Here is a 27,532-nt window from a genome sequence, read left to right as displayed (position 1 = left end):
CCGTTATTGGGAGAGAGTCTGTGTCTATCAGAAACATGAAAGTGTTTAATCCCGGGCCAGAAGCCCCGCCCCCTCCTGCTGCCCCTCTGCTCAGCTGCTTTTGACACACTGAACACCAGCAAGCCTCTGTTTGACTACAGGGAGTGGCTCTTCTGATACCCACTGACAAAGCAACACGAGTGTGTGTGTGTGTGTGTGTGTGTGTGTGTGAATATTCAGACTCAAGCTAAGCGGTAAGCAGTGCTTCAGATGATAACTTGTTAAATCTAGATCAATTGTTCTCAATCGAGGCCAAAGGATCTGCAGGTTTTCTTTCCAACCAAACACAACAGCAGCTGATTTCATTCATTAGCACGCAGATTAGATTTTGTGTGTGTGATGAATGATTAAAGTCACTTGCTCCTGTAATTGTTTTATGATAGGCCAGTACTAGGTGGAGTGATTGACTGTGACTGATTTCTGCAGCTGAGACTGCAATACCAAGCCAAGCTACAGGCTACTCGGATCACTAAAGCCCTGAATGTGACCTGTATACGGATACATACAGATACCTCAATACAAATTTGGGAAATTTTGGATCCTGGAAAGCATTTTACATTTGGAAAATTTGGGTGGGGGAAACCTTGCTGCTAAAGTTTGAGAAGTAAATGCGTACGAATTTCTATTGGGGTATACGGGTCACATTTGGGGTTTACGATCGGTTCTCGCGTTGGACAATCTGAAGTTTGGTACTCCTTAGGGCTGCAGCTAATGATTATTTTCATTATCGATTAATCTACTGATTCCATTTTAGATTAATAATCAAAATAATGATTAAATGCCCATCACAAGTTACCAGAGCCCAAAGTGATGTCTGACCAGCAGCCGAGTATTCAGTTTATAATGATATGAAACGAAGAAAAGCAGCAAATCTCAGCATTTGTGAAGCTGTGAGCAGCAAATGTTTGGTGTTTTTACTTGATAAATGACTAAACATTAGTCATCAGCACCAGTACTTGTATTGGTTCTGAAAAAAATTGGTGTCTCGACTATAGTGCTCTACCCCAGTGGTTCTCAACGTGGGGTCCGGGGAAACTTCACCATTACTTAATTTACAAGAAGTTAACACAATTAGAGAATGTAGAAGACAACTACTATATTAGACTATTTTGATCATAGTTTCACTGTTATCCCTCTAGCTGCAATACAGATAGTAATGACATTCTGGACAAAATCATATCTAACAATAAAAATATTCTCAGATTTGGGTCCGAGAGACAAAATCTCATCAAATGGGGGTCTGTGGCCCTAATGTGGTCTAAATTCGGGGTCCTCGATATGAAAAAGATTGAGAATCACTGCTCTACACACTATGGTACAGAGGACACCAGTGGAAATAGAGAACTATTTTTCGTTAATTTCTCCTAACACCAGCTACTACTGCGTCTCCCTGTCCTGCACTACCAGTTTCCTTGGACCGGACGGGGCGAATATCAAGTTGTCCTCCCAAAGCAAATGTCACCAGTGTCTGAATGTGGCTGTCGCTTTGATGTTTGTCCCATTACTCTGTGTGAGTTCCTCCGCAGACCCCCCCCCCCGCCCCCCGGCTGTAGGATGCTACGTGACTGATGTCGTGCCCCCTAGCTGTCACGAGGAAATGCTGGAGCAGTTGTCCTGTCATTAGTAATGGGAGAGCAGCAGTGAGCCTATTGTTCCTGAGCCTGTTCAGCTAAAGGTTACAGCTGGTTTAATGCCACCGGGTCGCTGAATGCTCAATGGGCCGAAATAAGCCAGTTGGGGTTGTAACTCTTAGTTTATCTGCTTGGCTGTGCTGAACTACACACACACACACACACAGATGAAAGATTTATTTATGTCCACATAAATACAAGCATACAAAGGACATAAACACTATTAATGCAGTCAGATATTGAGTCAGTCAGTTACATAAGTGCCTAATTGGCAACCACATTGTTGCATACACACAGGATGATAAGAATGGCAGGTCGAAAGATATCAGACAGTATCCACTTCATGGGTATAAGCAGCAACGCCTCCTCCATATTGAGCGGCTACCAATGATAGCAGATACTGACACTGTCACTCACTCACACACACAAAGATAAGCTCTGGCCTCATATCTCTCTGTGATATGTGTCTTCTCTCTTGTTTTCATGTGTTTCTGTGTTCCTTTATCGCTCTGTAAAGTGTTTTGTGACAAACCTGTTTATGTGTTAAAACTGCTTAATGGAAACATTTGACAAGGTTGACTTCACTTCACCTGAATTCTGAATCCTCCACTGTGAGTTCTGTTAGTGTTTTTCAAATTAGTCTTAGCATGTGTTTTAACCTAACACCAATTCGGATGGTGTTAGAAAAGCTGCCAGAAAAGTATGCTGAATTAGCTTTTAAGTAGAGTAGTAGGTCTTATACAGTAAACCACACCCAACTGGTATTCCAAGCAGCTTTAAATGCTAATAGGTGTTCTGAAATACTATTTGACCCCGGTCTGGTGTTGATGTGAATCCTTGAAACGAAGGACCATGATAAGTTCCTGACACTTTATCAGACAATATTTGAGTGTTTTGTGCAGTTACAATTATACAAAGTGCAGGTAGTGTCTGTGTCTGTTTGTGAGCTTGCCTACATTCATTAGGGCTGGGCGATATATCAATATTATATCGATATCGTGATATGAGACTAGATATCGTCTTAGATTTTGGATATCGTAATATCGTGATATGGCATAAGTGTTGTCTTTTCCTGGTTTTAAAGGCTGCATTACAATAAAGTGATGTAATTTTCGGAACTTACCAGACTGTTCTAAAACAGGGAAGGAAACCCTGTCTTTGCATTTTATTTTGATCACAGTCTTGTTTTAATGAAAGTGCTTGTGACATCTCACATGTGGCTTTGACTTACAACTGAACATTTAGCCCACTTCGTAGAAAATACAGAGATATATATCGTGTAACGCCATTCAGCCTAAAAATACCGAGATATGATTTTTGGTCCATATCGCCCAGCCCTAACATTCATGTGTGGTGTGTTTTACATGTGGCACTTGCATGTTTTACACATGCATTGGGTAAAGTAGTTACTGCACTCCAGCTTACCTTCTCCTCCCTGTCTTTCACCTTCATTCCTGCTAACCTTCCTCTCTCTCTTCCTTCCTCCCTCCCTCCCTGCAGGTCTGATGCTAGGCTGCAGCCGCCTCCGCCGCCGTCATGTTCACCAAGAAGAAGAAGTCTCGTATCCAGATCTCGGCTCCGTCTAATTTCGAGCATCGCGTCCACACCGACTTCGACGAGCAGGAGCAGAAGTTCGTGGGTTTGCCGCGGCAATGGCAGTCGCTCATCGAGGACACGGCCAAGAGGCCCAAGCCCTTCATCGACGCCACCGTCATCACCACTGTAGAGCCGCGCGGCGTGGAGCCACGCAAGGTCAGAGGTCACCAGGCGAGGGGGAGAGGCAGGGGGGGTCTGGTCAAAAACAAAACACCAAATTAGTTATTAGTTGCCCATGGCTCCTTTTGTCATGGAAAGCTGCATTTTACTGGGCCTTGAAAATGAAGCTATAGAAAATTATCCATATTCAAAAAGTTGGAAAATGGATTTCTGAACAAGGTGTTTTAGAGCTGCAGGTAATCTTTGGTCCATGAATCAAGTACAATATTGGTGAAAATTTACAATTTCCCATTTGGCAGACGCTTTTATCCAAAGCGACGTACATATGAGATTTTTATGCAACACAAGCAAGGATCTATTCAGGAGAGAACAACGAGATTAAGTGCCATAAAGTTCTGGTCCAACGTCCTGTTGGACCAGAACTTAGCTTTAGGCCCCTATGTCCTATAGGTGCATAGGAAAACCTTTCATCAGACTCAAACTCAGTAAATCCTGCAGACTGACATCTATTTTTTTTTTTAACAAAATCACTTTTCTTTAAACAATTTTGAAGTTCTAAAAAATGTGGTGATATGAATCACTGTTTAAATCGCAATTGCAGTGTTTTTGTCAATATCTTTCAGCCTTATGCAGTATCAACTAAATAAGAGGAAGTAAACGTATTATTGCGAAAATTAAACTCCCACGATCATCTTCACATGAATTTAGGTGTCACATGACAGTAGAACAATCTTCTGGTTTATTCATCTATTAGTTTGCATGGACTTCTGCCACACTAGTGATGTGTGGTGATACAAATAGCCAAATCAGCCAAATCTCTTTATGATTCAGTCAGCAAAAATGTGTAGGAGTCCCGGCGGCCACAACATGCAGCGTCACACAGGACCAAGTCAGGAAGAAAGACCCATGCTGCTGTTTCCCATTGCCACTCTTCACAAAACACCATGCAGAAGTTTTTCTTCTGTATATAAATTCAGCTTATTTACAATACTCTAGATAGCAAGCTGAATGTACAGGACCAAACGATAAACATGATTGTCTCTTCTGCCAAATAATAAACATTACAAAAATGGATGCCATGGCAAACAATGTGTGTAATGAATGCAGAAGATGTTGCAGGCCTATGAATAGAGTCAGACCAGGTCATCCTCTGTTTTTAGATTGTTTATCCAGGACTGTTCAGGAAGACTTGACACTGACTGGTTTCTTCCAAACTTAGTCTGCTTATATTTCTTGGTTTCATTTCTAAGAGAGTATTCTTTCGGTAAATACAGGCAGTTTTGACAGCAAGGCAGGAAGCAAATTTTCTAGTCAGTTGGCCACAGTGGCTATTAAATCCCCAAATTCACCAGCTAGAGTCACTGTGTTATAGGGTATCAATGGGTCATTGAAAACCCTAACCCTAAAATACATTAGCCTACCTAAATGTAAGGCCTTAAAAAGTATTGAAATGTCTTATTTTTTCAGCATGCAATGACAGGTTTCTTTTCACTGGTTGTAAATTCATACAGAACAGGGTTAGTAGCACAATATGCAAAACATTTTTTCCATCGTATCTACTTTACTAAGTACTGTTGGACTTCATGTCGCTTAATTCATTTACTGTTGTCTTTATTCTTATGCCGACCATTTATAGTTTCAAAACACTTTCATTAGTCATGTTCAATCAGACATTGGCTGGTTTTTCCAGCACTTTTTTTCATTTTGGTCTTTAAATTGGTCTTAAATTTGCTTGCAGGCAGCATTAAAAGGTCTTAAATGTGTTAAATTTGTCTTTCTGAAACCTGTTTTACCAGCCGTTTATAGAACAGAGCAGAATCTCAAAATGATGATGGTGTCCTGCCAAAGTGGCTGAGAAGACAAACGCAGCAGCCACAGCCCAAATTTACCATCATTTGGCCGGTGTTTATTTTCCACTCAGATTGTGTGGGACAGTCAAACTGACCGTGTCTTTGTTTCTCTGTATTTCCAGACCATTGTACGTGGCAGCAAGCTGGGAGTGGACGGCTCTCTGACATGGCTGCTGGATGAGTTTGACACCATGTCGGTGACACGCTCCAACTCACTCCGACGAGGCAGTCCGCCCATCCAGCCGCGCAGAGACTCAGGCTCCTCAGGAGGAGGAGGAGGGGGAGGAGGAGGGGGGCAGGAGAACGGAGATCCTCACCACAGACACTACACACACACCGACAGGTATGGAAAACATGTCTTGGTGGATGGACACTGCAAGCTTTTTGAATAAATGAAGCACTGAAGTTGTAGCTGAGTATGGTAGCTACCAGTTTTTCAAAGTCAGTGTACTCTAACTGCGTTCACACTGTAACTGTTACTCTACTCTGATTGTCTGTGGTGCATGTAGTGGCCTGCAGCTACAAAGTTTTGAACAGGCAAATCATGTATTTTTTATCGCTTTTATTGCCTCTCATAACGTTTCATTATTCTGATGAGTCAACACCACTAGCTTGCAAGTGCTAATTATGTATCATTAATTGAAAATAAATACAAAAAATTCACAAAATGACTTCATGCTTACCATCAACCCCAACGATGGATGTAACTGTTCTCCAAGCGCCTTTTTTTTTTTAGATTAAAATTGAAGAGAAAAGTAGTGAAGCCTTTAATGGCTGTAATCAACTTCTCATCCATTTTGCACTTGCCAGGCGATATTGTTTAGGAAACGTTGGTAGGGAAACAAGGAAGTGTGGAAATCTGATGTTGACAGGATGTCGACAAGCTTGTTTGTCGTCCACACATTTTTTTTCGCTGGTTGCTCAGCTCTATAGGAACTGAAAGGATCCCAATGATTTGTTGATTGTGTTGATCAGTGTGGAAGCAGGGTAAGAACACCTGCTAGTGCACATAGAGAGGTGGGGAAAGCTAGCAAGTACACACATGTAGATCCTCAGCCATTCCATGTGTTTTTAGCTCACTGATTAACCAAATCTGAACATCTGTTTTATATTTTTGCTCGCTTGTGATGATGTTAGCTATGTCAACTCACATATTTGGCTGTCAGCTGTGTCCACTGTCAGCAGACTGAAAGATAAGTAATGCAAACAGGCACAGAGAAAGGATTTTATAAAGGCGAGCCAGTGAGCTGTACACCGCAAGTATCCTTTAATATCTGTACTGATCTCACCATCGCTCTGCTTTTCCGCAGAGAGCGACCCAGACCGGACCAGAGCGGAGGGGACCGGGGCGACCCCCGTCAGGGTCAGCGCTTGGCCCGCCCCCCTCAGAGAGACGGGGAGGGGGTCCAGGGTCGACCCCAGCAGCAGCCGCGGGGCCAGGAGCCCAGCAGAGCCCACAGGGAGCGGCCGGGCTCCGGCCCCCCTCCCCCCCCACACAGAGACAGAGAGCCCCGGGACCCGCACCAGGTAGGGAGCGAAGCCTCATTAGACACATGTCCTCATATTAACTTTTTTGGAACTGGTATCCACAAACCCACAAACCAGCCATTAAAGTGCTTGCTGCCTGTTCACTCAGACAGCCGCGCCCATGAGAAAGCTACTGCCAATCCCATGTAATTCAAATAGTCAGGTGGCTAATGCAGAAATTTGAGTGAAAACGACAAGGAGCTATTTGTGGGGCTGAATCCAGGCAAGGGAAACCCAGCAGTGAGTAGACTAAGAACACAGGAGAATCGGTGTTGCATCATAACAACTGAAATGTATTTGTTTCTTTGTAAAATAGAGTGTTTCAGTGATTCCCCCTTGTAAAAAGCATATATGAGTTAATGGTACAAAAGCATAGTCTCTCTATGAGTTTTTTGCACCGAGAAATCAACTGTCCAAATTATTGTTGGATTAATCAAATCATCTGCCACATTTCTCCCACCTTCCCCACCACATTCTCTCCTTTCTTTTCTCTCTTTTCCTCCCCTCCCTCCCTCCCTCCATCCAACCTCCCCTCCCTCCCTCCTTCCCTCCAGGACCAGGTGGTTCGCAGGGAGCAGCCCAGCGACCGCAGGCCCAAGTCCAGCTACACGGGGAGGGACGGCAGCCCCCAGTCTCCCCGGGACAAGAGGCCTCTGTCCGGGCCCAACATCCGAACGCCCAACCTGCCGGTGACGGAGGGGGTGATGAAGACGGCCCAGCAGACCGCACGGCCCTTCAACACCTACCCCAGGACGGACAGCGAGGGGGGACGCAGCCCCACGGGACAGGTAAGGACAGGTGGCATGGAGAGTCAGACAGACGGGCGGGAGGATAGACGGCTGTGTGGAACCGGGACAGACAGACAGACAGACAGAGGAGCGGCAAGCCTCAAGGGAAGTTACTGACAGACAGAAAGGCAGACGGGTGCAAACTGAGAGACTGGATGATGGATGACGGCTCTTATCGCCTTTCTCTTTGCTCTGCAGGAAGGTTTTAGCTGCTCTGCTCCTGGTTCTCTCCTCTGAAAGCTGAACTGTCAGTCATAGGGGTGTGATAGTGTAATGCTATTTGCAGTTGACTGTCTGCACTGTATGAGGTCCCGCTGTCCCTGTATACCATATGTGTCAGTATGAGCTGTGTTTATAATGTAAACAGGGGTGTAGTGGAGGGTAAACCCACCTAAACTCATTATACCTGCCTTTTTAGGCTGAAATAAATCTTTATATTCTAAATTGATAGTATACATCATACTGAGTAGTGTCAAACTGGTGTAAGTTATATGAAGATAGGGTCTTTTAAGGAAACCAAGCATAAACTAATGCTTTTTTTAAAATGCAAAATTGTTTTTTGTTTATATTGGTGGTTGTTTTCCTTGGTGATCATGGACTGAAAGTCAAAGTTTACCTTCCTTTTTATTTACCCCTGCATCACTGTATGTAAGGTGTATTTTGATGTGGAACGCCCTGCCTGAAGAACTTTGACTCCCTAATTTAGTATCATCTTTTAAATCACTTCTTAAAATGTACTTATTTTGTGCATATTTGGCTTCATTAGATAGTCCACAGTAGAGAAAAACAGGAAAGATTAGGGAAGAGAGAGAGAGGAGGGATGACATCCTGAGCCAGATTTGAGCCCAGGACGTTGCGGTTGCATGGTATGAGCCTTAGCCAGCTGAGCCACTAGGATGCCTCTTAAAACACAACTTTTATACACTTTGTTTTATGTCCTTGTTTTTTCTTTATCTTGCCCACTTTTAAACTTATGCTTTCTAACTCATTTAGAACTTCTACTTCTGTCTTTCAACTTACATTCTCTTGTGTTGCCCATTTTTATCTCCATTATGTATTTCACTATTCATGTGTTTTTTGTTTTGGCTACCTGTAAAACACTTTGTAAACGCTTTTAGATAAGTGCTATATAAATGGATTATTATTTACTGCTATCTAAGTTGTCAATAAGTAAGGAAGTTGTCTTGGCACCAATGCCACCAAGACAAATCCTTCTAGTTTTAGTTTTCTTCTAGTTTCAGTACAGTGGTTCTGATTCTGTCTCCTGTCTCTCGACCCTCCAGCCCGTCCGGCATCACGACTCCCCGCCCCACAACGGCCCCTCCAGCGGCTCCACCCGCGGTTCTTCCAGCTCCAAGCCCCCCATCAGCCACCCCCACCCGCACCACACCTCTCACCCCACCCTGGGCCCCGATGCCACCCAGCACCCCCACACCCCTCACCCCAACGTCCCGGCCCCGCGTCCCCCCGGCCCCCCGGCCTCGGGCGCCCCCTCCCAGGCCCGCTCCCCGCAGAGGGAGCCCCAGAGGGTTTCCCATGAGCAGTTCAGGGCGGCGCTGCAGATGGTGGTGGACCCCGGCGACCCGCGGACCTACCTGGACCACTACATTAAGATCGGGGAGGGATCCACTGGGATCGTGTGCATCGCCACGGTGAAGACCACCGGAAAACTGGTAGCTGTGAAGAAGATGGACCTGAGGAAACAGCAGCGCAGGGAGCTCCTCTTCAACGAGGTACGAGTTCATGATGTAAAGGTTAACCAAGGTGGACACTCTTATCCATTTAAAGTGACTTAAAAACCAGTGGCATCTTTACTTCCTTGATTTGATGTAGGCGGGAGATAACTCAGTGAGGAATCATTCAAAAGTCTAAACCAATGGAATTTCAGTCAGGGAGATTGGTTGGAATTGGGGCTGAACGATTTTGAAAAAATATCTAACTGCGATTATTTTGACTGATATTGCAATTGCGATATGATTTGCAATATTATTATAGGGAATGCTAATTTTTATATCATTATTCTTATTTTCATTGAAAAACCTATTATAATGATTATGGTGTGATTTTTGCGGGGATCTGTACCAAACAAAGATGTTTTCTTAAGTCTGTAGAATATGATGTGTAGGCCAGGACATCTCTGCAGCACCACAATATTTAATTTAAAATTGTATTTTGACACATTTCACCTTTAACAAATATTGTGCCTCCTGCGATTTGAAAATTGCAGTAGGCCATATTGCGATTTCGATAAAATTTCGATTAATTGTTCAGCCCTAGTTGGAATAGCATGAGGTCACCATGAAAGATACACTGTTTTCCAGGAAGCAAAAGTAAAATGAGTTCACTTCATGGGAACTTTAAGGTCTGAACCCACTGTGTGTGATAGTTGACACGCATCACTTGAGGCTTCCATGGCAACACTGCAAATGGCAGATCTGATGCGTCACACTGGTACCTGATGAGAAGTGTTAACTAGACTGTGTTTTCTCTTCCTTGTTGTGTTCTGCTTCATGTGTTTCTTGTGTACTAAGACACCAGCTGGTTAACCAGTCAGACTAGACAGTGTTCACATGTTGTTTGTACATCTGAACAATGTAGGCTGCTAGCTAAATTACCTAGTTAACAGTCATGGAATCGCCTCTCTTCCCACAAGTTCACCCTGCCAACCCTTTGAGTTTAATGAGGTATGTAATTATTCCCTGTCTGTCTCTCTGTCTCTCTGTCTGTCTGTCTCCATGGTAACTGCAGGTGGTGATCATGCGGGACTATCACCATGACAACGTGGTGGAGATGTACAACAGCTACCTGGTGGGAGACGAGCTCTGGGTCGTCATGGAGTTCCTGGAGGGAGGAGCGCTTACTGACATCGTGACACACACCAGGTTTGTTTGTTTGTTTGTTTATTTGATAATTACAAATAATGCACAGCCATCAGTTATGCATTGATTAAAGTCATCAAGGATAACACATAGTTTCTAAAACCTATTTCCAATGTGGTGATTTTTTTAAAAGACAAGAAGGCTAAGAAAACATGTCATTGGCTGGCAGAGAGTCGCAGTTCACACCATAAGAAAACACATCAAATAAATAATTACAAAATCAGGCATATAAAATTGCTAATTACAATTTACAATTCAAACATCAGCTAAAAATGTGAAGCTGAGAGAGCGTTATGTTTTGAAGTTTTGTATCATGGCAAGTCAAATGTATTTATAGAGTGCTTCTAACAAAATAGGTTTGTCATAAAGTGCATTACAGAGCAACAGGGGACACAGAAATTAGGGCTGTGTGTGTGTGTGTGTGTTTGAGTGTTTGAGAAGTCTGTGTGTGTGTTTGTGTGAGAAGGATGCGTGTATGCAAGTGTGCCCCATGTGGCTACTTTTGGGTAATGGTATAAGCATTTCACACTGGGTAGACCACTTTTTATTCAGTTGTAATCACTAGAAATGTGTTTTTTTTCTCCTAATGATTTCAGCCTTTTAAACAGCTCCCACTGTTTGCCAATGTAGACTTCTTTTTCATGCTGCTTCTCCGTTATATCCTGCTTTTTACATTGCTGAAAACATTTTGCTTCCATAAGGGGGCAGTATGACCTAGTGTTCTGCACTCAAAGCTGTCATTGATCACAGCATATCAAGTTTGTGATTTTAAAGTAAAGATTCACAACTTCCATTAATTTCGAATGGAGGATGAGCATTTTCTGTCTGTTTTCCAGCTCTTTTGGTTTCCTGTCTTATTACCCTGTAAACCTCCTCTTGCCTATCAGTGGTGTCTTGACTCTTGAATGTGATACATACACACAGAGGTTAAAGGTCAAAGGTTCTGTCTGATCTGTCTTTAAAAACAAAGTCTAATGTCTAGTCTTGTTTTCCATGCGTGAGAAGCAACCGTGGGCGCAGTTTCTCATCTTCTCACCTCACTGGAGAGTAAACCAGGGAAAACAGTAATAATAAAATAGCAAAATGGAGATAGTAAAATGTCAAAACTGATACACCTCTCCCTCCCCCAGGATGAACGAGGAGCAGATCGCCACAGTGTGCCTGTCGGTCCTGAAGGCGCTGTCCGTCCTGCACACCCAGGGAGTGATCCACCGGGACATCAAGAGCGACTCCATCCTCCTGACTCACGACGGCAGGGTGGGTACCGCTCTCTTCCTCACACTGGTCAACCTGACACCTGTGCCGTGCCTCTTTTTAGGCAGTGTAGAGCAGTGATTCTCAACCTTTTTCATATCAAGGACCCCTAATGTAGTCCACATTAGAGCCACGGACCCCCATTTGATGAGATTTTGTCTCTCGGACTCTCAAATCTAAGAATATTTTTATTGTTAGATATGATTTTGTCCAGAATCCCAAGACTATCTGTATTGTAGGCAGAGAGATAACAGAGAAACTATGATCAAAACAGTCATTCTTCTACATTTTCTAATTGTGTTAACTTCTTATGAATGAAATAATGGTGAAGTTTACCCATTGATCAATTTGCTGGGGACCCCCTGAATCTCCCTCAAGGACCCCTGGTGGTCCCCAGACCCCACGTTGAGAACCACTGGTGTAGAGCACTTTATATGGTACTTTTTGATGGTATTGATAAAAAAAAAAGTTCAAGATGAGAAAATTTCACAGGAACGCACATGATTTCTTTGTGCAGTCAACGAAGAGGAGATGCATGCAATGTAGGCATATCATTTTATTTTATTTATTTATGTAGCCTTTATTTTACCAGGAAGACCCATTGAGATTCAAAATCTCTTTTCCAAGGGAGACCTGGCCAAGAAATGGCAGCGAGGGGATTACACAATAAAACATACAATACAGTTGAAAATACAAAAATAGTAAAATATGTACAACTTAATTAACAATTTAGATCAGAAACAGGAGCGCACATCTTGCGTAAGAGCTTCGACTGGAGATTGTTCAGGACCAGGGTGCAAAATAATCAGCTGCCTTTTCACCAGAAACAGTTCTGATTCTGGGAACTGACATCATCTTCATCGTCATCAGCAGCTGACTCAAGTGTGTGTGTGTGTGTGTGTGACATTACGGAAACAAAGTGCGTTGTGCAACCTGCTCCTCTGTCATGTTAGCAGCACAGACCTCGTTTTACATACAGTGCCTTGCAAAAGTATTCATACCCCTTGAACTTTTCCACATTTTGTCACGTTACAAGCACAAACTTAAATGTATTTTATTGGGATTTTATGTGATAGACCAACACAAAGTAGCGCATAATTGTGAAGTGGAAGGAAAATGATACGTGGTGTTCAAGATTTTTTACAAATAAAAATCTGAAAAGTATGGCGTGCATATGTATTCAGCCCCCTTTACTCTGATACCCCTAAATAAAATCCAGTGCAACCAACTGCCTTCAGAAGTCACCTACTTAGTAAATAGAGTCCACCTGTGTGTACTTCAATCTCAGTATAAATACAGCTGTTCTGTGAAGGCCTCAGAGGTTTGTTAGAGAACATTAGTGAACAAACAGCATCATGAAGACTAAGGAACACACCAGACAGGTCAGGGATAAAGTTGTGGAGAAGTTTAAAGCAGGGTTAGGTTATAAAAACATATCCCAAGCTTTGAACATCTCACGGAGCACTGTTCAATCCATCATCCGAAAATGGAAAGCGTATGGCACAACTGCAAACCTACCAAGACTTGGCCATCCACCTAAACTGACAGGCCGGGCAAGGAGAGCATTAATCAGAGAAGCAGCCAAGAGGCCCATGGTAACTCTGGAGGAGCTGCAGAGATCCACAGCTCAGGTGGGAGAATCTGTCCACAGGACAACTATTAGTCGTGCACTCCACAAATCTGGCTTTTATGGAAGAGTGGCAAGAAGAAAGCCATTGTTGAAAGAAAGCAATAAGAAGTCCCGTTTGCAGTTTGCCACAAGCCATGTAGGGGACACAGCAAACATGTGGAAGAAGGTGCTCTGGTCAGATGAGACCAAAATTGAACTTTTTGGCCTACATGCAAAACGCTATGTGTGGCGGAAACCTAACACTGCGCATCAACCTGAACACACCATCCCCACCGTGAAACATGGTGGTGGCAGCATCATGCTGTGGGGATGCTTTTCTTCAGCAGGGACAGGGAAGCTGGTCAGAGTTGATGGGAAGATGGATGGAGCTAAATACAGGGCAATCCTGGAAGAAAACCTGTTAGAGGCTGCAAAAGACTTGAGACTGGGGCGGAGGTTCACCTTCCAGCAGGACAACGACCCTAAACATACAGCCAGAGCTACAATGGAATGGTTTAGATCAAAGCATATTCATGTGTTAGAATGGCCCAGTCAAAGTCCAGACCTAAATCCTATTGAGAATCTGTGGCAAGACTTGAAAATTGCTGTTCACAGACGCTCTCCATCCAATCTGACTGAACTGGAGCTATTTTGCAAAGAAGAATGGGCAAAGATTGCAGTCTCTAGATGTGCAAAGCTGGTAGAGACATACCCCAAAAGACTTGCAGCTGTAATTGCAGCGAAAGGTGGTTCGACAAAGTATTGACTCAGGGGGGCTGAATACATATGCACGCCACACTTTTCAGATTTTTATTTGTAAAAAATCTTGAACACCACGTATCATTTTCCTTCCACTTCACAATTATGCGCTACTTTGTGTTGGTCTATCACATAAAATCCCAATAAAATACATTTAAGTTTGTGCTTGTAACGTGACAAAATGTGGAAAAGCTCAAGGGGTATGAATACTTTTGCAAGGCACTGTATAAGATTTTATTTTGGTTTTCAAGATAAACACACATACCATGACATCCCATACATTTATCCACAAACAAACAAAACAACCAAACACAAATGAAAAAAGACAAAAACAAACAATCAATCTCGTCTACTGCCAGCAAAACATACATGCAAGACATCAACATTACTAAGCATACATCAGAACATACAAGTCAACATACTTGCTCCGCCCTGCATACCTCACATGTTCCCAAACTTAACCACCTGTTCATATCAACACCCAAGCCGTCCCGTACCTTTTCACACAGACACGTTAACACATTATCTGTTCATTATCATCACTTCTTTTAAGATATCCACCTGGTAGTTACTCTTTATTTCTTCTTTTATTCTCACACCTTCAGCAGCAAACCTCTCCTCTCGTAAGCTGTTACCAGTTATGCCTCGTTTTTCATCTTATCAGCACAAAATGCAGTTGAAGCAGCACTTTTTCTACCAAAACAGCACAATCGTGTGAACATGACCCAACTATGTTCTAAAAAGCTGCAAACTGCACTGGAGGTCCTCTCCCTCTCTCCTGTTGAGCAACACCATATTGCATAAGAGCTAACGACAGTTTGTTACAAGTAATGTTACTTCACATTACTTGTACAAGGATAACCAACATTTTTCCTGTACAAATAACAGGAAATAAATACTGCCATGTCAACTGCTACTGTAGAATCGAGGCCAATGACAAATAACTTCCTGCCAGTTAACAAGCAGGTTCCTCCTTTCTGCAGAAAATGAAATTTCAATGGCACAGCAGGAGCTGGGAATGAGGAACTCGGCCTCTGGTCACACACACACACACACACACACACACACACACACACACACACACACACACACACACACACACACACACACACACACACACACACACACACACTTACTTAAATGTGTAGCACAGCATTTCAGTCATAAGAGAAGAGAAGAATGACACCAGGCTGTGGTGCTATAGGTCAGATGCTTTGTTCATTCTGTGTTTTCCTGCACAATATGCACTGACATTAACTTACAGCTGTGCTGCTGTGAAGTTCTGCTGAACCGGGGTTTAACCACACTGCTACATGGAGTTACCACAAAGTTAACACTAGCCACCAGCTAACAGCTGCCAGTATTTGGCTGTAGCTGGTGGGTTTGTCCACTCTACCACTCAGTCTGTTATGGAAGCGGAGATCACTGGGAGATTTCTTTATATTCTGTAAACAGTCTGGCTGGTTGGACCGGACAGGCAATTCTAGAGGACAAAACTGTTCATTTCCTGCCCTGCTAACCGCTGCCTGCTACTGACTCACATGCTCATCTTCATCTACTGACTCACATGCTCATCTTCAGCTACTGACTCACATGCTCATCTTCATCTACTGACTCACATGCTCATCTTCAGCTACTGACTCACATGCTCATCTTCAGCTACTGACTCACACGCTCATCTTCAACCCTTCAGCAGGTGCAGATTCACATGACAAAAATATATAATAAAACTGTGTTTTTGTATCTTAAAACTAAAGAAAAAGGGATTTTTGCACCTAAAAGTCTTTTGGGTGACAGGTACGTAGGACAAAAACCAAAAAGGCAGATACTGAGAAAAGAAATATAATCCCGGTCATAGGACCTTCAGCAGGCCTTTTCATTTATCCGAAACATTGCTTATATTTCTCATTATCTTTATATCATTACAACAGAACATTTTATTCTACTGTGAATGTTCAGTTGTGGCAGTCTGAGTTTCTGTCTTCTACCTTTGCTGCTGCTGATGGTTATTATTATTTTTGTTGATGACCCTAAACCTAACCCTAACCTTAAACTGGACTTACTGAACGTATTCTAATTTAATTGTTCTAAAATTGGATTTTAACATTCAAGTGTTAAAGTAAATGTCTAAGCCTGGCCTAGTGTGTGTGTGTGTGTGTGTGTGTGTGTGGTTTTTTTTTTTTGCTGGGTCTAATGTTCTTACAGCAGCATGTATGCAAAGTCATACGTGTGATGCTAAGCTGAGATACCTTGTCAACCGCAGCACCCTTGATGACAGCTGATGATGTGTTTGTGGCTGGAGCGCTTTTTAAGAGCTGTGGTTTCACCCGTGGGCCTCGGCCCGGGGCGCTGGAGCGGCCGGGCTGAGCTGAGCTGAGCTGAGCTGAGCTGAGCTGAGCTGAGCTGAGCTGAGCTGAGCTGAACTGAGCGGTGACACTCATCCTGCAGGCGCCCCTTCATGTTCTCTCTCCCTCCGATACGGCGAGATCCCGCTGATGAATGTCCCAGTACAGTCTGCTGTGTGACGAGGAGGCCTGCAGGGCGGCGTGAACACAGATCAAATGATAGAATGGCAGATGTTGTGATCTTATTTTAGTCACGATTATCACCCGAGATGATATGAGGAATGCAACTGTTTTGCTGCACGTTTTGCATCTTATGTGTTCTCAACCGCAGCAGACTTTCTAAATGAATTGTTCCAGTGTTGCTGACGCACCACTAGTCATGCAAACCATACACAAATGCATTGTGCAGCCAACAAGAAAACCCCCAACAAATATAGAACACAAAGAAAGAACTCCCATGGTGTATGAATTATACATGCACAGGTGATGATAAATTCAAACGGCTTGGGTGCAGTTTTTTGATACTTTGCACTCTGTCTGGTACCTGGTTAAGATTAGGATGTGCATTTTTTTTTTTTTACTCTACTCAGTAATTGAAAACGCCATTCCTAAATTCAAGTTCTCCTTTTGTCAGTCTTCTAGGTAGCAGTTAGTTTATTTTCAGGAAGACTTGCTGGTGGCTGGTGGCTGGTGGCTGGTGGCTGCCGTTTTTGGCTCTGGGCCGGGTTTAGGTTGTTGTCTGTGGTTTGGCCTGGCAGGGGAAGTAGACCCAGCCAAGCCTGAACCATTTCTCGTCAGTAAGGGTGGGTGTGTTTTGTTTGTCTGTGTGTGTGTGTGTTTTGTTTGTGTGTGTGTGTGTGTGTGTGTGTTCCATCTCTTCAAAATAAGGGTTAGGTCTCCAGTCAGGTTAAAGTTAGCGTTAGGCTTATAATAATCCGCTTTTTAGGTGAAAACTCTGACGACTTCTGGCTTTGAAGCTCAGCCTGACAGTCCCAGCCATGTCACTGTGTTACAGTATGTTTGTGTGTGTGTGTGTGTGTGTGTATGTATGTACAGTACTGTGCAAAAGTCTTAGGCATTATGTCAAAGAAGTCCATAAACAAAGATGCTTTCAAAACTAATGCAATTAAAAGTTTCTGAATATCAAAAATTTACAATAAACAGCAGTCTACTGACACACTAATGCAGAAAACAAATAAACATCCAAGACTTCTAAGAAATTTATATACAAAATCTAGGGTGCCTAAGACTTTTGCACAGTACTGTATGTGTTTGTGAGTGTGTGAACATACATGTGTAAATGGTTCTCACTGCCGAGTCGTTTCATTTCCCTTTCCGAGCTGTCAGAGGTTAGCACCCGGCCCTGGGGGAAACATCAAATGCTGCTTTTCTGTCTAGCTACCCACCCAGGCACAGAGAGGCTTTCTCAGAAAACTGGGTGGGTGGGTGGGTGGGTCCCGACCCGCACAGCTGGGTGGCAGATCTCTGGGCATTTGACTGCTCACCCATGTGAGAGAAGGGGGAATTTTTAACTGGCTATCAGATACCAAACTGATTGCCATTTATGCAGCTGAAGCATTTCTCAAATCATTCCTTGTGATGACAGAATCCACATAATGGTTAATCATTGGTCTGTCCGGTTCACTTCATCTCTCTGCCTAATAAATACTCATTTTTGCCATGTTGGAGGAATGTTGTATATTACTGAATATGCAATATGAATAAACTGTAACCACATATCCTTGTGTTGCACAGCCAGACATTCCTCCAAACTTTGTTTTACTTTGTTTTTCCGCACTGAACCAGAACCAGGAAAAAGCTCCGGCTGAGGCCTTTGGCAAGAGGGAATAAACACGATAAAAACAAAAATAGTGAGGTGTTAAAAACTGGGTTTTCATGGGCGTCAAGTCGTGTACCTCAGCTAGCCTTTGTTTGCTTCTTCTGTGGAAAGTAATCCTGACATTTCTCTTTCTCTGTTTCCTTCTCTCTCCCTCTCTCTATCTCTCTCCATCTCTCTCTCTCTCTCTCTCTCTCTCTCTCTCTCTCTCTCTCTCTCTCTCTCTCTCTCTCTCTGCAGGTGAAGCTGTCAGACTTTGGTTTCTGTGCCCAGGTATCTAAGGAAGTCCAGAGGAGGAAATCTCTGGTTGGAACGCCCTACTGGATGGCACCAGAACTCATATCCAGACTGCCTTATGGACCGGAGGTAACACACACACACACACACACACACACACACAAACTAGATCGGTCAGTATTCAAGTTAAAATTCACATAGAAGTTGAATTTGTTAAGAAATTATGACTTTGAAGCTAGTACCAGGACAAAAGACAGCTCTAACACACACACACACACACACCTACCTATCCAGTTCCCCTCAGGATTTTGCCATGTTTTGGAAATCCACCCTGCTTAAGTCATGTCACTCCTTCCCCCCTCCTCTCCCTGTGTCCAGGTGGACATCTGGTCCCTGGGCGTCATGGTGATAGAGATGGTGGACGGGGAGCCGCCGTACTTCAACGAGCCGCCGCTCAAAGCCATGAAGATGATCCGGGACAACCTGCCTCCCAAACTCAAGAACCTGCACAAGGTACCACAGCACGGACCACAGGGTTGATGGGGCTGAACCACAATCCCATCAACCCCAGATATATATTGTCCCTGTTCAGAGGTGTGACCAAGTCAAGTTTGCTTGAGTCCCAAGTGAGTCTCAAGTCTTGAGGCACAAGTCTCAAGTCAAATCCCAAGTCTAAATGTAGAACACCAAGTCAAGTCAGAACAAATCAAGAGTCCAGTATCAATTTAATATCTTAAAGAAAACTAAATATCCAGGACTTTTCAATGCAATATGGTTTAATAGGATAAAAACTTGGTAAGAGCATCATGAGTTTGATTTCTATAATCAGTTTCAACTTCAATAAATTCAATCATTCCATACAAATTCAGAAATCTCATCACTTTCAATCTAAGTCATTTACACAAACACAAGATCTTTTGTTGAGACTTTAGAAACCTTTTCAAGGGTCGTCAAAGTCAAGTCCCAAGTCACCAGAACCCAAGTCAAGCCAAGTCTCAAGTCTTCTCTTCATACATCAAGTCTCAAGCAATTAAAACTGGGACTCAAGTCTGACTCCAGTCTCCACTTCTGTCCCTTTTAGAAACTACAACCCAACGTCAGTAAAACCTATAAACCTGTCTCCCCCCCTCCTCCTCCCTCGTCTCCCAGGTGTCTCCTCTCCTGAAGGGCTTCCTGGACAGGATGCTGGTGCGGGACCCCGCCCAGCGAGCCGCGGCCAGCGAGCTTCTCAAACACCCCTTCCTGACCAAGGCGGGTCCGCCCTCCTGCATCGTCCCGCTGATGAGGCAGAACAGGATGAGATGAGACTCCGGACACTAAGAGGGAGCGGCGGCGCGCGCAAGGTTCAGAAACGGGAACAGAATACTCCTGCACACGACGGATCTGACCGTAACACCGAGCAAAGTGCCGTGAAGCTGCGAGCGAGTCAGTCGGGCGTGCGGGAGTATTCTTTTCCTTATGTGAATCACTGAACTATGGGGAGTGTATTCCCTGTATGGGTGGTGTGTGTGTGTGTGTGTGTGTGTGTACGTGTGTGTGAGTGTGTGTGTGTGTGTGTGTTGCCAACACTGTTTATGACAGTGTTTTACGGACCCCTTGACCCCAAAGCTCATATATTTGTGTGTGAGCTCTCACTTGGAGCCATTGGCGGGGGTTTTTGGGGGCGACAGAGAAGCCACTGCCTGCCTGTCCGACTGATTTTAGCTGATTTCTGCTCAACCTTTTTTTTTTTTTTTTTTTTTATGAAAGACCTGTCCTGGAAAAATAAACTGTCACCATCTTATTTTTCATCTGGACCTTACCTGGATTTTAAACGTGAAGAGGGGTTTCTGTGCACCAATCGGATGCCTCGAACGAGCCCGAGATCTCATTGGCTGATTTAGAGAGGCAGAGCGACACTAGTCTCACTGTGGGACTGGTCTGGAAAACCGAATTTCCTCACTACAAAGACTTCCGGAGCACCGGATCCCAGACTTGGACGCTGTCCTCATCACAACCAGAACTGAAACTACTGAAGTAAACGAGTCAGACGGACATTTTTGTAGCCATGCAAACACTAGCTTCCTGTTGTAAACAAGCAAAACATACACTAAGTCAAAAGGTAAACACTGGAGTTGTGTTGTTTTTTTTAAATAGATTATCTTTTTTTTTCCTCTTTTATTTCCTCTTTATTTTCCTGTGTAAGTACGATGAACATAGAGAGAGATATATCAGTTTTGATGTTGTTTTATTATCTCGATTTTGTGATTTTATTATTATATTTTTTTTCCTGGTTTATTCTACACTACAGTGAGATGTGATGATGTTTTTTTTTGTTTTGTTTTTTTGAAGCACTGTTGATGAGAGATAGAAGCTGCACTCCCAGTCGATTCCAAACACAGAAAACAGACTAGACATTTGGACTTTTGTTTTTGTAAAAACAGACCAGATGAGACCTTTGACCTTTGAACCTGTGTGTCGATGTTGTAGAGCATCATGGTGAAGACAGCAGCGAGGCAGACAGGAGGAGATTTGCAGGGATTTATAACCAGGAAGACAAAAAGCAGAAGGAAAAGGAAGGACAGCAATAATCTCCCATTAGAAATGAATAGAGTTGTGAGTCCAAAACCTGAAAAATTTGTAAAAATCACATCCATGTTTTAGCAGTTTCCCCCCTTTTTAAAGACTGGGTTTTACCATAGTATGTTTTTAGAAGAGTAGGCTTGAACCCCTCTCGCTGTTTTCCACCTTAATTCACCGTTTTCAGAGAAAGTTGAGAGAAAGTCACACTTCAGAAAGTAGCGGTTCATCTGAGGTAGAAAAAGAAACATTCGGCACGTATTTTTTTTTGGGCAATCAGTGTGTTGTTTTCATGCTGTGGGGCGCGTGAACTTCTCTGTAACTTGTTCGCTCTCCTCCGACAAAACACGACACCCGTAGTTTTGGCCTGAGCTTTGGCCCGCTGCTGTCGTGGAGGAGGGGTTTGTTTTGTTGTCGGTTCCCGGTCAATCGATAAAACGTTTGATTGCCCAGTTAACACATCTTGTCTTGTAGACCAGTCCTGAGTTCTCCTCCAGAGAAAGAGAGATTGAGCGCTTGAAAAGAGTGAATGTTGGTCTTTTGTCATCCGAGGAATAACTTCTTTTTAAAGGATAAAGGATGAATTTAGCCTTTTTCACCTCAGTTCCAAGCCGCAGACTGTTACACACAAACCGTTAGTTTGAAGACAGATCAGCCAGAAAAGTGGCTTTCTGCAGATTTTATTTACCTCCTCTCAGTAGCATTGCCTTTGGACCTTGTGTGTGTGTGTGTGCGTGTGTGTGTGTGTGTCTGCACACGCACTTTTGTAGGAATTTGATCATTTGTGTGTGTGTGTGTGTGTGTGTTAGTTGGAATGTGTACAGATTCTGTGAATGTAGAGCGGCGCCTTAAACAGATAGTCGCAGTGTTTGAAAACGCTATCGTGTAAATCCACTCTGAACAGCTGCTAGTACTGTACACACACACACACACACACACACACACACACACACACACGCCTCCAAATGATGAAGTGAAAATCTATGTTGGGTGTTGGCATCTCAGTCATGTTCCTCTGGTATTATCAGACCTGGGTCAAACTGTAGTTGCAAACTAGAAGACACTTGGAGAGGGCAAACCTCCACCAACGCTGAACAATCCTCCAACTTGCTGTTACACCCGAACACATCACTCCTATCGCTTGCATTTTAAAATATATTAATTTCCCTGCAAACATAACCTTTAACCCTTGGAATCGAGTTTCCATCTGTCACAGTTTCAGAGTTATAGCTAATAACAAATATCGCTAAATGATAATCATCTATTGGAAGAAATCCCAGATCCGGATCAACACCGAAATCTAATCAGTTGTTCCTTGGCCCAAGGCCGATCTGTCCACCAAACCTCATGGAAATCTGTTATTAAGTTTTTGAAATATCCTGCTGACAGACAAAGTATAACGTAATCTCCTTGGCAGAAGCAAAAACTCTTTAGTGCTTGTTTTGACCTGCTTGGAGAACCAGATGGGTGGGGTTTACCGCATCAGAACTAATCAGATAAGGTGTCAGTCACTGAAATTCATGCTAAATTGACTTTGAAATACTGATTGTTTTATGTACCAAACACCACCCAACTGGAACCTCGCTAGGCAGAAAGAATACTTTACATACTTTTACAATACTAAAGTGTTTTTTTCCCCAGTACAGTTTGTCCCTGGTCTGGATATTTAAAGCCTGATGTTTGTCAAACTGGATAAAGAGGCTTCGTTATCACCGGAAATCTCCAGTTCCATGCCAGTTCCATACCTTGTAGCAACGACAGGAACGGACAGGCATTTACACAGAAGATGAAACGAAAGACAAGGCTACTGCTCTTTCATAATTCATTCCACTCAAGGCAACGAGGCACAGAAACACACACACACACACACACACACACACACACACACACACACACAGCCTGCAGCCACATTCCTCTCCAGGTTAAGGCTGTAGTTTCCATTCCTTCTAGGTCTTCCAGTTCAGTTCAGCTGTTGCAGAAAGGCTCTTCTCATCAGATCAGGCCCGACTCGAGTCAAGAAGCGTTTTGCAGATGAGTCTCATGTGTTTTGGGCCTGGCTGGAGAACCAGATGCACGAGGTGTTTCTCAGTCCTGGTCCTCGGGAAAACAGACTGCTGCTGGTTTTTCTGTCCTGCCCAGGGAGTTGATTGCGTTCAACCTTACATCCCCAGGTGCGAATCGGCCCCTGATTAGATGGCTAGAACAAAAACCAGCATGGCTCCGAGTCCTGAAGACTCTGGATTGGTTTAGACAGTCACTGGAAAGCATTTTGATGTCCAACAGGCTTCCCACGGGTCTTGAAAATCCTTGTAATATCTAATTTAGAAACCATATTCATCAATATGCCTCACCTCTCCCCATCCTAGGATCAACATTTTTCATCCTGAGGAAAAAAAAAACATATCACAGAGAATTTGAGCCAAGAAATTCATTTAAAAACAACACCACTCCTATATCATTAGCAGTGTTGCTTTTAAATTAATTTATTGGTTTAACAAGATCATGAGTAAAACATGAGGCCTTTGTGATGCTTAAATTTTGACCCCAAATGTCCCCAAACCCCCCAAACCATGACAACTTTGAGATTACTAAACAAAACCTTGAAAGTGACTGAAAAGCCCTTGAATTTGACTTCTAAAATGAGTGTGTGAACTCAGAATAAACCCCACCCATCTGGTACTCCAAGCTGACTAAAACAAACACTCAGAATCATTTCCTTTGACTTCCTTTGTCTTCACAGAGGTGTGTTCATTTTATGTCTCCAAGAAAAGTAAAAACATGCAGCGTAGCAAAGGGAGGAGCTGGAGGTTTTTGGGACAGAGACTTGTAGACAGTAGCACACTTTCTGCTCTCCATGCATTTACCTGCAGCCACTTCATGGTTTCTCCATGTGCAAAATGGAGCAACCAAAGACTGTGAGGGCCTTGGACCCAGAGCAGCAGCAGCACAGAGCCGGATGTAAACTCATTATTATACAACGAGTCGGTTTCTTTCCAAGCAATCTGACTGGTCCAGTGTGTTTTCTAACAGCGATGATGATGATAATTCCCATAAAGCACTGCTGGCTGCGCTTCAGGGAAAATGGAATCAGTTTCCACGTTACCCTTTTTTATCCTGTTTTTAGTGTTATGTCTCCACACTACTTGGAAGCAGATGTTTCAGATGGTGAACATGTATTTCTAACCGCTGTGTGAAGCAGTAACACCCCAGAGGGCCGTTCTGAGCTGTGGTTTTTCTGATGATGCCGGCTGTGTTTGGCTGCCGGTTAGTGTGGCTGATGAAAACCACAGTGACAAAAAATACACGCTTATGGGCATTATTGCTTCTGGTAACCCATTAGCGATGGTGTGATATGATAACTCAAACTGAAAAGCATTACGCCTCTTGTGTGAACACGGTTGGAAATTCAAAAACTGGATTCAGCGACTGTAGAAACAAAATGAAAGATGTGTCGAGGTGTGTTTGTACCGGCAGCAGGACCTATAGCACACTACGCTTTCAGCAGCTTTTTTTTTATTTATTTTTTTTAGAGAAACTGCTCTTGGGAGTTTTAGTAGCGATGGAGATGGGAGCAGAGGAAATTTAGTCTCCAGCTTTGGTATAAAAACACTCTTGCTGTCCCAGAGCAAGAGCAGCAGCTGCAGCACAAGTCTGTTTTGAAAGTTGATGAATCGCAAACCTCGTCTTTTGGCATTTTTTACACTTCAAGAGCAGTGAACGTTACTCAGAAGAAACGCCTGGTGGGCATTTTGTACGTTTGTCTCCCGTGACAATCTTCAGCTCCATCAGTTGTCGACCCACGTGTTGCCACAGCAACCGAAACACTGACATGTTGTGTGCTGTGGAGTTTTAGAACAGGATGGCGTGATGTGTGTGTGTCTGTAGCCTGTTCCCTCTGTGTGTGTGTGTGTAAAGCTTGTAATCAAAGTCAGGCCGGCTGAGCTGAACGAAACAAACGGACCGAACGACAATCAGGAAATAGTTGAAGTCATTGTCAGTTTTTTGGCTGTGTGATGTTTTAAATCAGACACTTTTGAATTTTATACTGTTTCAGTTTTTAAGAAGGATGATTCCTCACAGCCGAGCTCTAGAAGTTGAAAATCGATTCTGTTTTGATCGTTGCCTTTTGAATCTATTTTTAGACTGTACCCTTTATTTGATCACTTATTTAAATACGTTCTTAAATGATGGCACATACTTGGTAGCTCATATTTTTGATTGAGGGGATTAAGGACCAATAGACTTTATCATCAGGGTGAGAAATTAAAACCGTTGCGTCTGTAGCTGGTAAGAGAGTCTATCGTACTTATTTCCTATTCTATTCTAACACTCTAGTTGGCTGGTAAAATAGTGAAAGTGATTTATAAGCCGCTGTGGTCTGCTGACTAGAAGTTTTTTAATCTCTGTACCATTCATCATTCCTCCAGGTGTAAACAAGCACACTACTCTCCATGTTGTAACAGTTAACGCCTCAGCCCAAATTCACTCATGATGAAAACTCAAACCCTCGCTTAGTGTCCAACTGAAGGCTTTCTTTCCCAAGTGTCATCCATTTAAAAAAAAAAAAGATCATTTGAAATACAGATTGTATCGTCTATAATGTTACTGTCTTGGAAGCAAAGGTTTTAAGAAAAATAGCAACTCCAATAATATTCAGTAATGGGTTTGACTTTGTCTGCAATCATTTTGTTTAGAGCTGGTATCAGTTTGTGATGCTTTATTGATCCCCACAGGGAAATTATCTTCTTTTTATTTTGTTTTCTAATGGATATCTCCTTTTGGAACGAAACCCTTCAGTTAAAGGGAAGGTTCAGTGATTTCAGAAGCCTTTCCTCTTCATCACTAACCACTGTTATAACATTCAAAACATTTTTACATCAAGAGTATTTTGTCTCTGAGAAATCAGCACCAGCCTCCTGTTAGCATTTGTTAGCAATGCTAGTGCAAGTCAATGGGTTGTGAAACCATTAGCTTTCAAAAGTTCTATTAGGTATTCCTACTACCACTACAGCTATGGAAGTATATGGAATGGCTTGCAAGTGATTTTAAGAGTTATGGTTTCAAACGCCATTGACTTGTGCTAGCATTGCTAACAAATGCTAGCAGGATACTAATGCTGATTTCACAGAAAGGCAAGCTCTTATCTAAAAAACCTTTGGCACATTGTAAGATGATTATTGGGCCTGATTATTGATTAATAGGCTTATAAAATCACTGAACCTTCCCTTTAATGATAACTCATTTACATATCTGCTGGTGGACCAATGTTCCCGTAAATTAGACTATAACTAGAGTTTTAAGGACCGGCTTCTAATGTAATTTTCACTAGTCTGTGTTTACGTACACACATATGAGTTCATGCCTTAACATTCACAATAGCTGCTTGATGGATGCTGACTCCAAACTGACACTACAGAGACTGTTAGTAACGCTCATCTCCGACAGACCTGGATCAAATTCTTCCATTCGTCTTATGCGTATTTGAAAAGTCTTGAGGTGTGTTTTGATGCCAAGTGGTGGTCCTACTTTTTTTTTGGCCGATGCTTAAAAGTGACAAGTCTCATCAGATATTCCTCAGGGTTTTGAAATAGCTGAGACCGCTTCAGATAAAGGACTTTACCGGGTCTTTTCCAGTCGCTCTCATCGGTGTCCCATCTGTGTCTTCCAAACGGAGACAAAGCAAAGTCCAGTGGGTTTTTTTTTTTTTTTTTCAAGAAGCAGGATCATTCACTGGTCTGGAAATGTAATGTAGAAAGAAATCGGTCGTTTTCCAGGCCTTGAAATGCTTGGAAATTGCACTAAATGGTTTGGGAAAAGTCTGGAAAAATATTGTTCTGTGGTTTTAGATCCTCCTCCTTTGTCATCTCACATACTGTAACATTTGAAAACCTGACTCCCAACATGTAAACTTTCCAGCTTTGCTTTTAGCTTGACCACCAGGCATTTTTAATAGTTTCCAGTGGGTTTTGAAACGGTTTCATCAGCCTAAAGAGTCGTAGGAGTTTCTCAACCCACAGAGGAGCCTGTAATCCTTCAGCTGAGCTTAAGACAGGAGTTAGGAGGAGGAGGAGGAGGAGGAGTTTCACATCCCTGCTGCCCTACAAAGACGAATGAGTTGCTTTTTTTGTGTGTTTTCTAGATCAAAGGTAACGAGTCGGGTTTAGGTTTCGTATCTGCAAAAACGATACGCATGAATGGTACGAAACGATATTCAGTCCACTTGTGTTCCAACAAGTGAATGACAAAGTACTTTTTCTCAGCTTCACTACTCATGCAGTTACTGTTGTTTGGCTTTGTAGGGCAGCATAGTGTTGGCGACTGTCCATAAAAATCATATTGAACACTGACTGAAACCTTCAAGTGAAGTTGGGGAAATTAAAGGGAAATGCCACCCATTTTAAGAATTCACATGTTATTCCTGTGGCCCCGGACAGTTCAGGAAATGTTTGTGAACCCCAATCCTTTGAAATTTGACTGGGATGACTTTGACTAAAATCAGCAG

At 43.0% G+C, this 27,532-nt stretch overlaps 1 protein-coding gene across 1 annotated transcript in view; it reads left to right on the top strand.

Annotated features, from left to right (window-relative positions):
* Positions 1–21,654, top strand: part of pak4 (p21 protein (Cdc42/Rac)-activated kinase 4) — a 48,699-nt gene extending 27,045 nt beyond the window's left edge. The window contains exons 2-12 of the mRNA XM_071540019.1: positions 3,171–3,407; positions 5,359–5,615; positions 6,547–6,763; positions 7,318–7,551; positions 8,401–8,409; positions 8,835–9,284; positions 10,300–10,433; positions 11,561–11,687; positions 18,475–18,600; positions 18,850–18,984; positions 19,621–21,654. Of these exons, the coding sequence (XP_071396120.1) occupies positions 3,207–3,407; positions 5,359–5,615; positions 6,547–6,763; positions 7,318–7,551; positions 8,401–8,409; positions 8,835–9,284; positions 10,300–10,433; positions 11,561–11,687; positions 18,475–18,600; positions 18,850–18,984; positions 19,621–19,776 (2,046 nt within the window). The 5' untranslated portion in view covers positions 3,171–3,206 and the 3' untranslated portion in view covers positions 19,777–21,654. The remainder of the gene's footprint in view (positions 1–3,170; positions 3,408–5,358; positions 5,616–6,546; positions 6,764–7,317; positions 7,552–8,400; positions 8,410–8,834; positions 9,285–10,299; positions 10,434–11,560; positions 11,688–18,474; positions 18,601–18,849; positions 18,985–19,620) is intronic.
* The last annotated feature ends 5,878 nt before the right edge of the window (positions 21,655–27,532 follow it).

Source organism: Centroberyx affinis, unplaced genomic scaffold, assembly GCF_046629955.1.
Source record: "Centroberyx affinis isolate AG114_WGS23_722 - 3 ecotype Tasmania unplaced genomic scaffold, CSIRO-AGI_Caff_v1 ptg003552l_1, whole genome shotgun sequence".
Classification (NCBI taxonomy): Eukaryota; Metazoa; Chordata; class Actinopteri; order Beryciformes; family Berycidae; genus Centroberyx; species Centroberyx affinis.
This window is presented reverse-complemented; position numbering and strand designations above follow the sequence as displayed.